Source organism: Emydura macquarii, unplaced genomic scaffold (genome assembly GCF_026122565.2).
Source record: "Emydura macquarii macquarii isolate MOO-44397 ecotype Brisbane River unplaced genomic scaffold, CSIRO-AGI_Emac_v2 contig_71, whole genome shotgun sequence".
NCBI lineage: Eukaryota > Metazoa > Chordata > Testudines > Chelidae > Emydura > Emydura macquarii.
The window spans coordinates 6,696,220-6,711,256 of NW_027130208.1; the positions used below are offsets into that span (position 1 = coordinate 6,696,220).

General features: G+C 46.6%; 1 protein-coding gene across 1 annotated transcript in view; it reads left to right on the forward strand.

The window, feature by feature from the left end:
• Positions 1-15,037, forward strand: part of LOC137147790 (monocarboxylate transporter 2-like) — a 45,136-nt gene that overhangs the window by 15,722 nt on the left and 14,377 nt on the right. The window contains exon 2 of the mRNA XM_067540157.1: positions 13,990-14,133. Within this exon, the coding sequence (XP_067396258.1) occupies positions 13,990-14,133 (144 nt within the window). The remainder of the gene's footprint in view (positions 1-13,989; positions 14,134-15,037) is intronic.

Sequence of the window (15,037 nt, forward strand, 5' to 3'; positions counted from 1 at the left end):
CCCAGCAGTGCTGGGTGCCCATTATTCTTCCAGCCTTTTGGGGCTGCTTGGTATAGAACATTGCTCCTCGGTCCATAAGGTTTTCTGGAGGACAGGACATCTTGCTAGTCCACACACACCCCTGATGCGGAAGGACTCGGGGATGGAAAACAGTTCATGCAGGTCTCTGTGTCTGAGCTTTCACACTGGTTTTTACTGTAAATCTTGCAAATCTCTTCACCACCTCAACGGGATCCTTTTTGCCTTTGTTTCCCAGGGAAGGAACCAGCAATGCACAGACCCAGATGGTGGCACTTGCTTTCCAGTACCCTCCAGCAGCACTAAATGCTCTGACAACTGCGTGTTGGAGCTACTATAATGAATGCCCTGAATGGTTTAACATAGGGAATACCGTGCATTGTCCAGACCCAGTTCCCCTCTCACTTACATGGGGACACATCAGGAGAAGTCCCACTGAATATAACGGAGTCATCCTGGACTAATTCCAGTGGAAGAGAGAGGGGAATCAGGGCCATCTCTGGATACCCTCTTCTGTCTCACTTCTTTTCCCAGGTGACAGATAATTAATGAAATTCACAGAGGCTGATAGTTCATCGAGAAAGAAGCGCTTTCCTGAGTCATGTAATTGGCTGCCTCACTCACTGTGCTGGGGGTGGAGGGGAATGTGCATTCATTTTTATAAGCAAAACTTCCATTGCAAAAATCTTGATGTCTGTCCCCCATGTCAAGCAATCAAACACCCGTAATATATTTTGGTGCAATAAGGAGCGGCAGTATTCAGTTTTATCTCCTATTTCCTCATTAGAAGATACCAGGTGATCACCCTTTCCTTGTGAAGCTCTGGCTAATAATGATGGATCTCTGGTGGTTTGGGTTTTGAAAGCTGTGCACTTTTATTGGTGACACACTCAACAGCTGCTGAATAGACCTCAAAGGCTTTTTCCTCATTCCTGAGACTTTTCAAGAGATCGGTCAGTGCTTGCGTTGTTTCTTCTGCAAGGTCAAGGCAAGGAAGTGGCAGCTTTATGAGTGTATGGTAGAGATATGCCAGCTGTTTCTCTTGCTCTGTCTTCCCCTAGTTCTATTAATTAAGAGGCAAAAAATCACACAGACTCATTTTCGCCCCCCATTCTTTCATCCTTACAAGAAATCGGGATGATTTAGCACAGATTGCAGGACAGGAAGCCTACGGCTCCTGCACATTTGGCCACGCAGATATCAGCAAGTAATGTTGGCTTGGGATCTAAGCTGTGCACGGTGGTGCTGTAATTGGTTTCTACGTGGTAATATTCAGTGTCTTTATTCCATCCATGTACTCTAAAGAGCTGGTAAATGACAGGTCCTGCCTTTCAACGCCAGCAGTTCCCAGAGCTGTTGTCGCAGATTTAATTTTTGCAGTAGCCCCAAGCGAAGCAATAACCATGTTTCCTTTTTCTGTCACTATGGCACCGGCTCCTTTGGTAGCTTTTCCTAATTCCATTCCGCTGTACTGAGCTGTTTGATGTTTTCTAAAGCTCCCCGGAACATTTCAGGTGAAGTTTTTACTTACGTAACGTTTTTTTTGAATTGCCAGCATGTAAGTGACCCCGTGTGGAAGGTGGCGGGATGAAGTAAAGGTGTATTTGGACTGGTGAGGGGCATCCAGGGCAGCGGTGCAATGTTGATCATGAAAAGACATTGAAATGGGCGGGGGTGTATTTGCCTGTGCTTTGCATAGCTGTGAAAATCAGCTGGGCTTGTAACAAGCACAGACATGTAATATGCTGCACATGATCGAGGGCTGTGCTAGCCATGTAGCATGGGTGTTTCTGCAGTGATGATCGTGTGTGAAATACCTTCTCCCTTTGCAACTTTCTAGAGCCTGCTCCATTAAAGTCGATGGCAAATCTCCCAGTGGTTTCAGTGGGTGTAGGATGAGGCCCTGGGATTTTCAACTTGCTGAGGTGCTTTTGGAAACCCCACCGATGACTGCTACAAAAAGAAATGGGAATTAATGCTGAAGTGCCAGAATCTCAAAGAGAAAGATGTATATTGCCTCTTCCTTAAGTTTGTCGATACCACACAGCCCACCCAGAGAGCACCACTGAGTCTGCGGCTCTTATATCAGTACAAATTAACAAATTCATTTGGTTCTTCTTCGAATACTTGCTCATGTCCATTCCATGCACAGTTGCTGGAGATTTTCCACTTAGTGGTAGCCATAGGGCTGGTTCTAGCACCCTCTGGAGCCACATGCATATGAGCCGGTATAAGGGGCACTGCCAGTCCCATGGCCTATCAGTTCCTTCTTACCACCCCGACAGTTGCTGGAACGATTCCTTCTTGCTCCGGCAAGGCTTCTTCCCAGTGGTTTTTGAACTTTCCTCCATTCGTTGCGTATTGTTTAGAGTATATAAGCTAGTGTATATCGTCAGTGTTTAGTCCCTGTCGTCGAGGGACTTCTTGCCTCAGGTGCCAGACATGCCCCAGTCCCCAGGCTTCAAACCCTGTGGCTCCTGTGGCAAGCACCTGCCTGTGAGTGACGCGCACGCTAACTGGTTGAAGTGCTTGGGGGAATCTCACATAAAGGACAAGTGCCAAATCTGTTGGGACTTCAAACCTGGCACAAAGACCGGGACACCAGTCTGAAGGCTGTCCTCATGGAAGCTGCCCTCAGACCCGTCTCAGAGCCGAGCTGAGCCGCTCCGATTCCGCACTGAGCACGCTGGCATTGGTGTCACGTGTGCCATCGGCACCGAGCTCTTGACCTCATTCACCATCTGCCGTGCCAAGAAAGAAGCTCAGGAAGCAGCGCATGGATAGAGGGCGCTTGCTGGTGTAGAAAAGAGCAAGCGGGCAGGAGGAATGAGACCTGCGCTCAGCCACTCTGCGGCCCTGGGGCCCGCATCAGCAGTGTCAACTCTGCAGAGGGCATTGAGTGTGGTGTGGGACCCTCCACCAACTCTGGGGAACCACCCCGTCACCAGCAGCATGGCGGTTCAATCAGAGGCCTTTCAGGTGGCCAGAGACCTCCTTTGTTTGCCAGTCCTCCCCCCCCCCCCCCAACGGGACCACTGGCACCTCGGCCTCTAAGAGCAGGAAATGTCAAGCATCTTCCTGGCCCCAGGCACCCTCCAGGGGCAAACCCCAGCTGACTCTGGTGTCCCGATCCCAGTTCACCACCAGTCCCCAGAACCCTGGCGCCATATGGAGATGGAAGCCGGTACCGCTCCGCTGTGGTCGCTGGGAGAGGAATCCTCCTCAGAATCCGAGGGAGAATCGTATGTGCAATGGAGAGGCCACCAGAGGCACCCAGCCTACCCCTCTTCAGTCTTTGGCACCGGCCCTCCAGCGGACACGTGGCTGGTGGGTCATTGGCCAATTGAACACCTGGGGATTTCCTCGGACCACTTCCCTCGCACTGCTCATTCTTGGTGGTCTCTGAGAGATGGGGTACCGCCCCTTTCTGTTTGGCACTGGAATCTGATTCCGGTACCAACTCCGGTACCGAAGTCCACGAGTTGCCTCCATGTGACATAATCGAGGAGGAAGGAGCCCTCTGGTGCAAGCTGTAGTGAGGCCCAACAACCTGCTGCCCAGTTGGATTTCAGGGCCCATCAGGACCCACCAAAGTGGGTCTCTTCCAACCTGGGCTCGGAAGTGGAGGAGCCCAGAGAGATTTCACGCAGCCTGATAGACATCCTGGATGCAGCAGCTCTAGCCAAGGTGGCCCTGCCCATTAATGAGCAGTGATGCGACCAGTCAGGGCCCTCTGGCAAACACCTTTTTTCTCTGGCTCCCACATCAAAAAGGGCAGAGAAGAAATATTATGTGCTAGTGAGGGGATTCGACTCCTTGTACACCCACCTTCCCCTGGGGTCCCTGGTGGTAGCAAATGAAAGGGCCAGGCAGGGCCAGGCGAGTGCTACAGCAAAACAAAAGGACGCAAAGAAGCTAGACCTTTTCGGAAGAAAGATTTATTCCGTGGTTAGCCTCCAACTTCATATCGCTGCTCAGCAGGCGATGCTAGGGAGATACGATTTTAATCTGTGAACAAATTTAAGGGCTCCCTGACCCAACAGTTGAGGCAGGAGTTCATGGCCCTTTTGGAGGAAGGTAAGAGCATGGCCAGAACCTCCCTACAGGCTGACACACTGTACCTCAGAGCAGCACCCTGGAACCCCCCTATTCACCCTGTCATATAATTATGATATATTTCATACAAAGCATGCCATTAATACATCATATGAAGGGTCCTGATCTGCTGAGACCCATTGTTCTGTCCAGATATGTATATTGTTAATGCGTGTGAAGTTAGGAGGTTTTGCTGTATGGTTGTTACTGAAATATATTGTAAGTTGCTATCACTGTAATTCCACTGGTCACCTGAGGAATAAATGCACTATGCTGGGAGGAAGCAGGCAGCCAATAGCCCATGTGAATGCTGCTGTCCTCAGCACAGAAGCCTCTCAGGCGCCTGCCACTTGTCATACTGGTTTTGTGAGATTAGTCTCTGCAGAACCAGGTATGGAGCAGACTGCAGGGTTGTCAGGGTTAATAGCAGGGAATGCTTAGGATGGAGGGATACAGGGACTCCAGTTTCTCTGGTTAAGCAGAGTGTGGCTCCAGAAGGAACATGAAGGGACACCTGAGGGAAAGGGTGAAGTCCTATGAACTTCTGAAGGAAAGGAACAGAGTCTCCTTGTTTCCTCTGCACCTGGGGGAAGTAGCATGCTGCCAGCTGTGGGGGTGGGTGAGACCCGCGCCTGCACTGCAGCTGAAGGCAACACCACCTCAGGAAGGGAGGGGGCTGTGGTGCCTGTCAGTGAGAAAACTGTCCAGGTTGTGTGCTGCCAGCGGGTTGCAGCTGAACAAGAGATAGACCCCACTCTAGGAAGCATAGAGAGATGCGTCCCAGAGGGGAGCCCAGAGAAGGGTGCTGGAGTCTTAGAAACCACTGAGGAGGTGGGTAAAGGTTCCTTTAACTTGCAGCACAGGGAACCAGCATACTTCCAAGTATGGGAGGGGGTGAGGCTAGCTCCTTTCCAACAGAAGGTAATGTTCCCTCAGGATCAAGGGCAGGGGAGGTGTTGTCAGTGACTGAGGAAACTGTCCCAGGTGTTAGCTGGCAGAGTTTTACAGCAGGGCAAGGGACATATCCCGCGCTAGAGAGCAGGGAGAGATGTAGGTCCTAGAGGGGACCCCAGAAAGAGAAAACGGGGAAGGGGTTTCTGTTGGAGATAAGCAACCCTGTAAGCAATTGGCTTTGCCTAGCCAGCGTCCTGGGGAAGGAATAGTGGAGGCACATGACTGTCTCCACACTGGTCACTTGGGAGAGGTTGCCCAGGACAGAGTGGCTGTGTGCATTTGTGCAGCCAGGCACTCTGTCTGTGACTCAAGTTTTAAGAGGGAACTATGTAACTGATCTTCCGGAAGGGAGCAGTCACACAGCTGACCGCTCAGGCCTAGAAGAGCGGGTGATGGAGGGTACCCCAATCCAGGTCCCCATTTTCCAGGACACCGGTCTTGATATGCTTGTGGGAAGTAACTTTGTCTCTTGAAGAGAGGATCCAGATTCTACTGAAGAAGAAGGTGCCTATGAGCATGCAATTGACCTTGCTGGCGGTGGGGAAGGGGGCTCGCCCCGCCAGGCTGATAAGACACAGAGAGTAAATGAAAAAATGTTGCTGGAAACAGGAGCATCTGATCAAAGCTTAGACACAGAGAGAACAAATCAGAACCCTCTGAGAAAAGGGGGCGAGGAAGGACTCAGTGCTGGGAGTGGGGAACACAGGGTAACCCCAAGAAGGGAGATGGATTTTTTGCATATGTACAGTCCTGAGGTTGGGGGACAGCTCCACAAAGGGCCAGCCAATATGCAGGATATCCCTGGACCCTTATCAGATCCTGAGGTACCAGGATCCCAGAGACACAGGCAAAAGGGAGCATTGGAAGGGGAAAAAAAAAAGCCAGTGATTGACTTCATACAAAGGTTCAGAAAGGAGTTAAATGACACAGTGGGTATTGAACAAACCAGCTTCAAAACCAGATGGTCTGAACAGAGGGTGTGGTATAATAAAGATACTTGTAAGTGCCTATCTGTGATAAAAAGATTTGGTATTAATGTTAAACTTTGTGATAAGAATCTTGAAGCTCATGTTAAACCTTGTGATAAGATACATTATACACATAAAGGGGAAGGAGAACTTGGTAGCAGATTCACTGTCCAGGAAAGAGGACCTTGCACATACTGCCTTCGAATTAGTCAGTGACTAACTATCTTGCAGTAAAGTAAGGGGGGAGGTGTAACACACTGTACCTCAAAGCAGCACCCTGGAACCCCCATATTCACCCCATCATATAATTATGATATATTTCATACAAAGCATGCCATTAATACATCATATGAAAGGTTATGATCTGCTGAAACCCATCGTTCTGTCCAAATATGTATGTCGTTAGTGTGTATGAAGTTACGAGATTTTATTGTATGGTTGTTACTGAAATACGTTGTAAATTTGCTAGTGATGACAAAGGAGGTTATCCACGCTGAGGAGAGTGTTAAACAGTCACTAACCAGCAGGGGTGTTTTAAGCAAAGGATTTACAATTCAGTGATAGTTGTGCAAGCACCACACAATGGGAACTGCTCAACTCTATGACTCAGTTGCATAAGACCACACCGGAGGGTTTGTGCAACTCTGTGACTCTGCAGCCCACCAGAACATGTCTGGGCTAGTATTTTCCAGGTATATGGACTAAGGGTATAAAATAAGGGACAATGGCATCATGCCTTGGCCATTCTTCTCCCCCCAGCTATGCTGGAAGCAACAAGAACGCTGGTAGATGAAGACTTCCACTGAGAAGATGGGTCCCAGGCTTCAGGGACAAGCCTGTGTATTAAGAACTGTAACATCCAGTGTGGTGAAAAAGCTGCTTGATCTAAATACTGTCTAGCATAATGACACTTAAGATTTAGACTGTGCTTATTTTTTATTTTCTTTGGTAACTATCTCTGACCTTTTATGCCTACCACTTATAATCACTTAAAATCTATCTTTCTGTAGTTAATAATCTGTTTTATATTTATAAAACTGTGTTTTGGTTAAAGTGCTTGGGAAATCTCAGTTCAGTTTACAAAGGTTTGTGTGTGTCCTCTCCACATCAAGGGACGGGTGGACTGGGTGATGAACTTACAGTGGTCAGGCTTCTGACCAGGGCAAGGTGGTAGAGTTCAAGGCAGGGGTGCTGGGGGGAATCGGCTGGTGCCTTTCTCTGTGTGGTTCATGAGTGGTTCAGAGAGCATTCACGCAATTTAGCTGGTTGTGGGTCTCTACGTGCTGTTATTAACAGCAGCTGGAGGGGTTTGCTGCTTGTAACCGGCAAAGCATTGTGAAAGACGGCCCAGGCTGGAGAGTTAAGAGTGCACAGCGGTACCCAGTTTTGAGTTGCACCCAGGGGATCCCATCACACAGGCCACTGTGGACGCTGCCGACTCACTGACCCAGATAATGGGCTCAGTGGTCACTATGAAGTGCTGCTCCTAGTTTTAGTCTTCCGGCCTTCCCCATGAGGACCAGTGGTCCATTTATGACCTCTCATTTGAGGGCCTCATCCTCGTCTTGGAACAGACAGACATGAGGCTGCAGGGGTTGAAGGACTCAAGGGCAACTCTTTGATTCTTAGGCCTTTATGCTCTGTCAACCTCCAGGAAGCACTTCAGGCCCCCAGCAGCCCCTACGGTTTTTGGGGCTCCCATACAACAGGCCTATAAATGCAAAGGTTGGAAGCGACTGCCAGATATACTTGGGCAGCCCCAAGCAGGCCTTTTGAAGGTGTGCCTGGGGGCGCTATACCAGTCACTGCTTTAGACTCCCCCTTTTATTTTTGGACCGACTGTCACCTTTCAGCCCAGCATGGGTGTCCATAATAAATTCACAAGCCTACCCCCATGGGACTTGAACCTGATCCTGTCCAGACTCATGGAGGCCGCCTTCGAGCCGTTAACTTTGTTATCCCTGCTTCTTCTCTCTTGGAAGGTCACCTTCCTGGAGGCCATTATACCAGCCAGAAGGGTCTCTGAAATCAGAGTCCTTACGTCAGAACCACCCTACACAGTGTTCTTCAAAGACAAGGTCCAACTGCGCCCTCATCAGCCTTCCTGCCAAAGGTGATGTCGAAGTTTCATAACAGCCAGGATATCTTCCTACCGGTTTTCTTCCCAAAACCTCACAAGTCTGCTGAAGAGTAGCGGCTTCATACGTTAGATGTTAGGGCCCTCGCTTTCTATACTGAGAGGACTATGTCCTTCCGCAAGTCCACACAGCTCTTCATTTCATCAGCTGAAAGGATGAAAAGACTACTAGTGTCACCACAAAGAATCTCGTCCTAGATAACTGCCTGTATCAGGGCGTGCTATGAGCAGGTGAATGTCACATCTCCAGTCGTCATGGCCACTCATTCCACAAGAGCCCACGCTTCATCAGCAGCATTCTGCGCAGAGGTACCAATCCAGGACATTTGCAGAGCTGCGACATGGTCATTGGTCCATACCTTCATGTCCCAGTATGCTATTACTCAACAGGCCTGGGACGATGCCAGTTTTGGGAGAGCAGTGTTGCAATCAGCACGTCCACGAAACGACAAGCCCGCCTCTGGAGATATTGCTTGAGAGTCACCTAGCGTAGCATGGACATGAGCAGACACTTGAAAAAGAAAAAATAGTTACTAACCTTTCATAACTCTTGTTCTTTGAGATGTGTTGCTCATTTCCATTCCATGACCTACCCTCCTGCCCCGCACTTGGAGTTACCAGCAAGAAGGAACTGAAAGGGCGTGGGGCCAGCGGTGACCCTTATACCGGCGCATACGTGCATGGTTCCAGAGGGCAATAGAGCCCGGCCCTATGGATACCACTAAGGAAAAAATCTTCAGCAACCATGCACGTGGCGCGCACTCACCTAGTATGGAATGGACATGAGCAACGCATCTTGAAGAACAACAGTTACAGAAGGTTTGTAACAATTTTTTATCACCAGCTATAGATGATAACACTGATCATAAACATGAAGCTGGGTTGTTGAAGGTCACATGGGCCTGCCATAAAGCAATTCATTGAAGATAAAATCTTGTGCCGTGCCTTAATAGATGGAAATAGGATTAAGATCAAGGCTCTTGATAGGAATATTTTGCTTGGTCAGGAAACAGAGCTTTCTTGGGGGCTGGAACAAACTCTCTCAGTATCCAAGAACCACCACAAACCCTTCTCCTTCCATGCCAGTGGAAGTTACACTTTGGCCCGCCTTCACTTAGAAAAACCCACTGCACAGCACACAGAAATAAGCTATTGTGAAAAAATCACTCCCCTTAGGGAGAGGAAGACAGACCGAAGGAAAGACCACAATTAAAGATGCTAATCATGTCACTTAACAGTACTGGAAGGCGCTCAGGTACAACATAGGTAAGTGCAGTATAGAAGCGAGCATAACATAGGAGATATGGGTGGGTATAGTTGCATATGACAATGTCTTCCCATCCCCTAACTCCAGTCATTATTCTAGCTGAAGACAGGGTTAACAGATTCATTTAAGGCATAGGAGAAGCCATAAAGGCCTTTATGTGCTCCGGTACTGTTTAGAATGTTCCACTGTTTTACAAAGCCCTAATGTAAGCTTGCAGGAGAATGTAATTTGAGTCACATTTTCCCAATTGCATAATTAGGTTTACATGGTGAGACATGGACATTTTGTGAAACTGAAAAATCTAAGGCTCAAGTCTTCTTTGGCTGCAGCCCAGTGTCAAAGGGTTGGTGCCTTTATCAGGCTCTTTGACCTTGGCTCACTCTCTCTGCTGAATTGCAGGACACTTTGGGACAAATTCAACATTGATGTAAGCAAATACAATGCCTAATCAATGGAGCTTCAGTGAGAGTCAGGCCTGCTTACAGCAGGGCTACATTTGATCCAGTATATCTCTCTTATCCCCAGGTCCTCTCATTACCTTCATTGTAGCTGTAGGCAAAAAAGGCTGCTCACATAGACCCATTACCGGATTAGGGTATAAAACTAGAAACCTTAATTATCTACACACTGTGCCTTTAACTGAATGATACATGAAGTGGAATCCATATAACATATTTAAGTAAAGGGACAGTAATATATAGATTAATAATAATAATAATAATAATAATTAATATGTATATGTTATATACAGAGTATTGATTTTAGCTTTTAATCAATAAACACCAATAAAAAATCCTGGTTACAAAAAAAGAAAAATGAAATGCATGTTTATCCAATAAACTCTAGAAAAACACAGGAAATGGATATTTAGATCTAAGCGCTTGTCTACATGGAGCTGTAATGCAGAGTATGAAGGCATGGTTTCTAAAGTGCACGAACTGGTCCGTGTAGATCCTGCTGATGCACACTGAAAGTTCCCGAGTACACTTCAATGTCGTGCTGCTTGAAACAGTACTACATTAAAGCACACTAGGAAACATTATGAAGCAATTACTCATTATGGTATGCATTACTCATTACAGTATATACAAAGAGAAAGCCATGAAAAAACCCTGATTTTTGAACATCTGCATAGAACTAAAAAATTGCTAAAAATAAAACCAGAAAAATGAAATTAATAAACTCCCAAAATCAGGACCCCTATATATATAGTCAATTGCATATTCAATTCCAATACAATATATGGAGCCTATCTAGCTATCAGAGGGACAGTGTCAAAGTAAAACTTTGTATAAATTATTTTAAAAAATGTCTTGATTGTTCGGATTGAAAGTATTTTAAAAATCAGAGATCTTCCATCTTTGATGTAGGCTGCATTTGACACGCTGACTTTAAACTAGTCATTCAAGTTGTATACACCATTTGTTATTCTCATATGGCTAGATACCAGTACATCAAAAGTCCTTACGAATTAGGGAGTTTCTGCATTCAGATTGTTTGTTCACTTGATTTAGGATTTCTCTTTGGGCAAGATGGTATGAAAAGTGTCCTACTTTTTCAAAATAGAGAAATTGTTTTCACACTTGTCACTTCCATTCTGGTTTCTCCCCATTATGAGAGACTTACGTATCTAGCTAGAAAGAAGGTCAATGGATACTTTTAATGATGTGAATTTAACAAAGGTGCAGAGAGTTGTTTGGACTGGAAATCAGTCATGTATTAGGCTATTTTGTTTTAAAAGATGTAATACATATTTTTTCATGTGTGTCTACTAATCTCACAAAGTACCATACACTCTACAGATATTAAGAGTATCGTCATTCAGATTGTGAAGGCAGCTTGCACAAAAGAAATGTGATTCACTATCGTTTGCTGACACTCGTAATGTGACCTTCCAGGGAGATGGTTTATATTGTGATTTTGAAGGTCTCGCTCCTCTGAATCACTTAAAAACAGTGGATTCATTTCTATGAAGACCCAGCAAAGCATTGAAGCAAATGGGGTCGTGTGTGTGTGTGTGTGGAGGATGTGACTCAATGTAGGTTTTGGACCAGTATGAAGAGCAGAAAGAATCTCTTCTTTCTTTCTGACGCAGGTCACCTGGCTCTGTGAGATGTGATGTGCATCTCTGTTAGGAATAACTGTCACCCTGCCTTCAACTTTGGTCTCCACAACCCCAATTGTCCACCTAGGGCTTGATCCAAATCCTGTTGGAAGTCAGTGACTGTCTTTCCAAGGCTCAGTGGCATTGGCTCTTTATTTCACTGTGTTTTCAGTCTCTTCTGGGCCGTCACTTCTTTCAAACAACGCACTTCTTTTTAGACAGACAGTAGTTTAATCGAGTACGGAGGCTCTGCTATAATCAGAGGGCCCAGTTCTGTATCACTTCATGCCAAGAACAGTCACCACCAGCATCACACACCGGGCAGCATCAGAGGCTATGTCTACATGCATCTGGGAGCAGACTCCTGCTGGTGGGGTTCGCACTGGCATGCCATAAAGAGCTGTGTAGATGTTGCTTTGATGATGCAACTTTTACTGGAGTATGGGCTCTCAAGCTGGGGGGGGAGTAGAGGGGGACTTGATGTACCCAGAGGCTCTTAGCAAAGATTTGCAAAGCAGAAGAGTTAGGAGAAATATACAAATAGTCTTTTTTCTGAAGTGGTCAGAGCTACCTTACAGTCAAACAAGGGAGGGGGTGTGACATGTCAGCTGCAGATTCCTGCGCTGGGCAGGCAGATAAAACAGCCGAATGTGACCTTGAACAACCTCTCTGTGCCTGTTTCCCTTCCTACCCTGGGGGTCTGGTGCGTGGCCTGACATGTGCACCTCAGCCCTGCTGTATGTGGATCTGAGTGTTCAGAACCATTGAGGGCTGCCGACTTTGTCACAGGACCAAGGGCGTGGAGAGGGCTTTAAAACCAAAATATGTATCATCTACAGTGTTGCGCCTTTGTCCCTTGTTAAACAGAAACACAGAACTTGCGTCTAGCTATTTCCTGCTTTTAGGATTGTCATTAGTGCAGATTGTGTCAGAAGGCAGGGCTGGTCTACACACAGGTTTTGTACCAGTCTAACGTTTTTAGTTTAGAACATTGGCCAGAACTCAAGGAAACCTAGATTTTGTTCCCAGCTCTGCCCCTGACCTGGTGTCTGACCTTGGACAACCAATCTGTGGTTCTATTTCCCCTCCCACTCTTGGTCTGTTTATATTGTAGACGCCAAGGTGCAGGTGTTACCCGGGGCTCTGCCAACCCAAAGCTCATGGTAACTTTACCTTGTGCAAGGTGGTGTCAGGAAGTAAGCAAATGGAGACATGGCCGTCCAGCCAATAGATGGACTGATAGAAACAGAGTAACACAAACGTGCTCTTACTTTAAAGCTAGACTTTACTTAGGCTCAAGCACTTACACATATTTGCAACAGGTTAGTAAAATGCCTTCAACCCTCAATAATTACCGAAGTCTGGGGCAGCTTTTGAGTGGAAACAGCGATGGCTTTCCGATTGACCTGATCTTCCAGCTGCTGTTGGAGGATCCAGAAGCAGTGTCCAAGAAGAGATCTCAAAGAGTTCAAGCCTCTCCCCCCCTATTTATCCTTGTTAGTAGACAACAACAGGTCAAGAAAGAGGCAAAAAAAGTTTCAAAAGCTAGACCTAAAGGTTGCCCGAGTACTTAATTAACTAGCTGTGTTCCTACAGACTCTGCGTGTCTTGAGGCCTGAACGAACATCTCCCAGAGGACATGCATAAATAAGCTTATTGGTCTTTTCCTGAAACACAGATTCCAGCACATCCACCAGAGCATCAGGGAGGGAGGTGCAGAGTCAGGAAAAGGTTGAGCAAGAGGCTCCCCTCCTGGCTTAGTCATGCCAAGGCTGCACGGGCCTGCAGAAAGGCCTACCACGTCTGGCTGTTAGTAACAAATATGATCATCAATATTACACTATCACGTGGTCCTGGTCCTTTTACTGATCTAGCAAAATCTCCTCGTACACAGGGAATGTTTGTTATTTTCATAGATTCATAGAAATGTGGGGCCAGAAGTCCAGCCCCTGCGCTGGGACAAGACCAAGTAAACTTAGACCATCCCTGACAGGGGTTTGTCTAACCTGTTCTTAACAACCTCCAGTGATGGGGCTTCCACCCCCTCCCTTAGAAGCATATTCCAGAACTTTGCTACCGTTACAGTTAGAAAGTTTTTCCTAAGATCTAACCTAAATCTCCCCTGCTGCATATTAAGCTGATTACTTCTTGTCCTACTTTCAGTGGCAATGGAGAACAATTGATCACCGTCCTCTCTGTAACAGCCCTGCACACGTTATGTGTATCTACGGTGCATTGCACTATCTCAGCTGGGGCCTGTACAGGCCACAGAAACACAAATCATTTAGCATTTCTTCATTTCTTAGCATGAGGAAATTCAAGCAGCTGTTACCAACAGCTTAAGTATTAATGAAACGACAGTGAGCTGTAAGCACCTTATTTTGAAAATGCAGTTTCTTTGGAAAATATTTAACATGGGGATTCTCCTTCTGACTGTTTTATCCAGGTCCTATTAGCAGTATTCTTGTGAATCGTTTTGGCAGCCGGCCGGTGGTTATATTTGGAGGCCTGCTGTGCGGAATAGGAATGATTTCAGCGGCGTTTTGCACAAGCATTTTACAGCTGTACATCTGCGTCGGCGTCATTTCAGGTAACCAACAAGCTTTCCTTTTTCATTTGCGCTGGAGATTTCTTTTCCAAGGAAAAGTATCTTGCAAATACTTACGCTTGTGCGTAACTTTACGCAGCTGAGTCGTCTCACAACCAGGGCTGCTCACTCAAGTAAAGTTATACGTCCTGAAATATTTTTAGGACCGGGGCCTGTGCTTCTTAAGAACTGTGTTTTCAGCTCCCTTTGTGTGGGTTTAACATGCAGCAGGCTCTTTGCAGATTGCTCTCTTCCTAGGACAGTAATGGAGATGGTTATTAGCGCCCTCAACTCTTGCTGAAGTCAGTGGGGGTGCAGTGCACACTGCACCTTGCATGATCAAAGCCCTACGAATAGGCCTACCTGTTAATATTTTTCTCTCTCTGAAGGTGGCCACTAGCACACAAAGAGTGGAGCTACAAGGGTTCAGATTTTGGTGATGGGTGGAAGAGGGGTTCCTTGTGTACAAATAATAAAAACTAGAGTTGGTTGGCAAAATTTAGTCCTTTTTTTTTCTATTGAAAAGTCGGAATTCTAATAACCCTTCAAAGCCAAGAAGTTTCCCTTTCCTGGAGTTCAACGGTAGGCTCAGTCCTGCACGGCTAAACTCAGTAAGGATTTTGCTGTTGATGTCAATGAGAGTTGGGTACAGGAACAGGTACAGGTGTGTGTGTGGGGGGGCTCTGAAAATTAGGCCACTTATCTTGGCGCCTGAAGTTAGGTGCCTACTTTTCAGCATCCATTTGATCATTTTGGAATAGATGTTGATAATGCTGCCTCCAATGCAAGTAGGGCGTCGCTCTGAAAACATGAGGCGTTAAGCTAAAACACTGACCTTACAGCATCCAAGATGTGGAATGATATACTCTGTGTCACTGTGGCTGCACTAGATATCCCAGACTTCTGA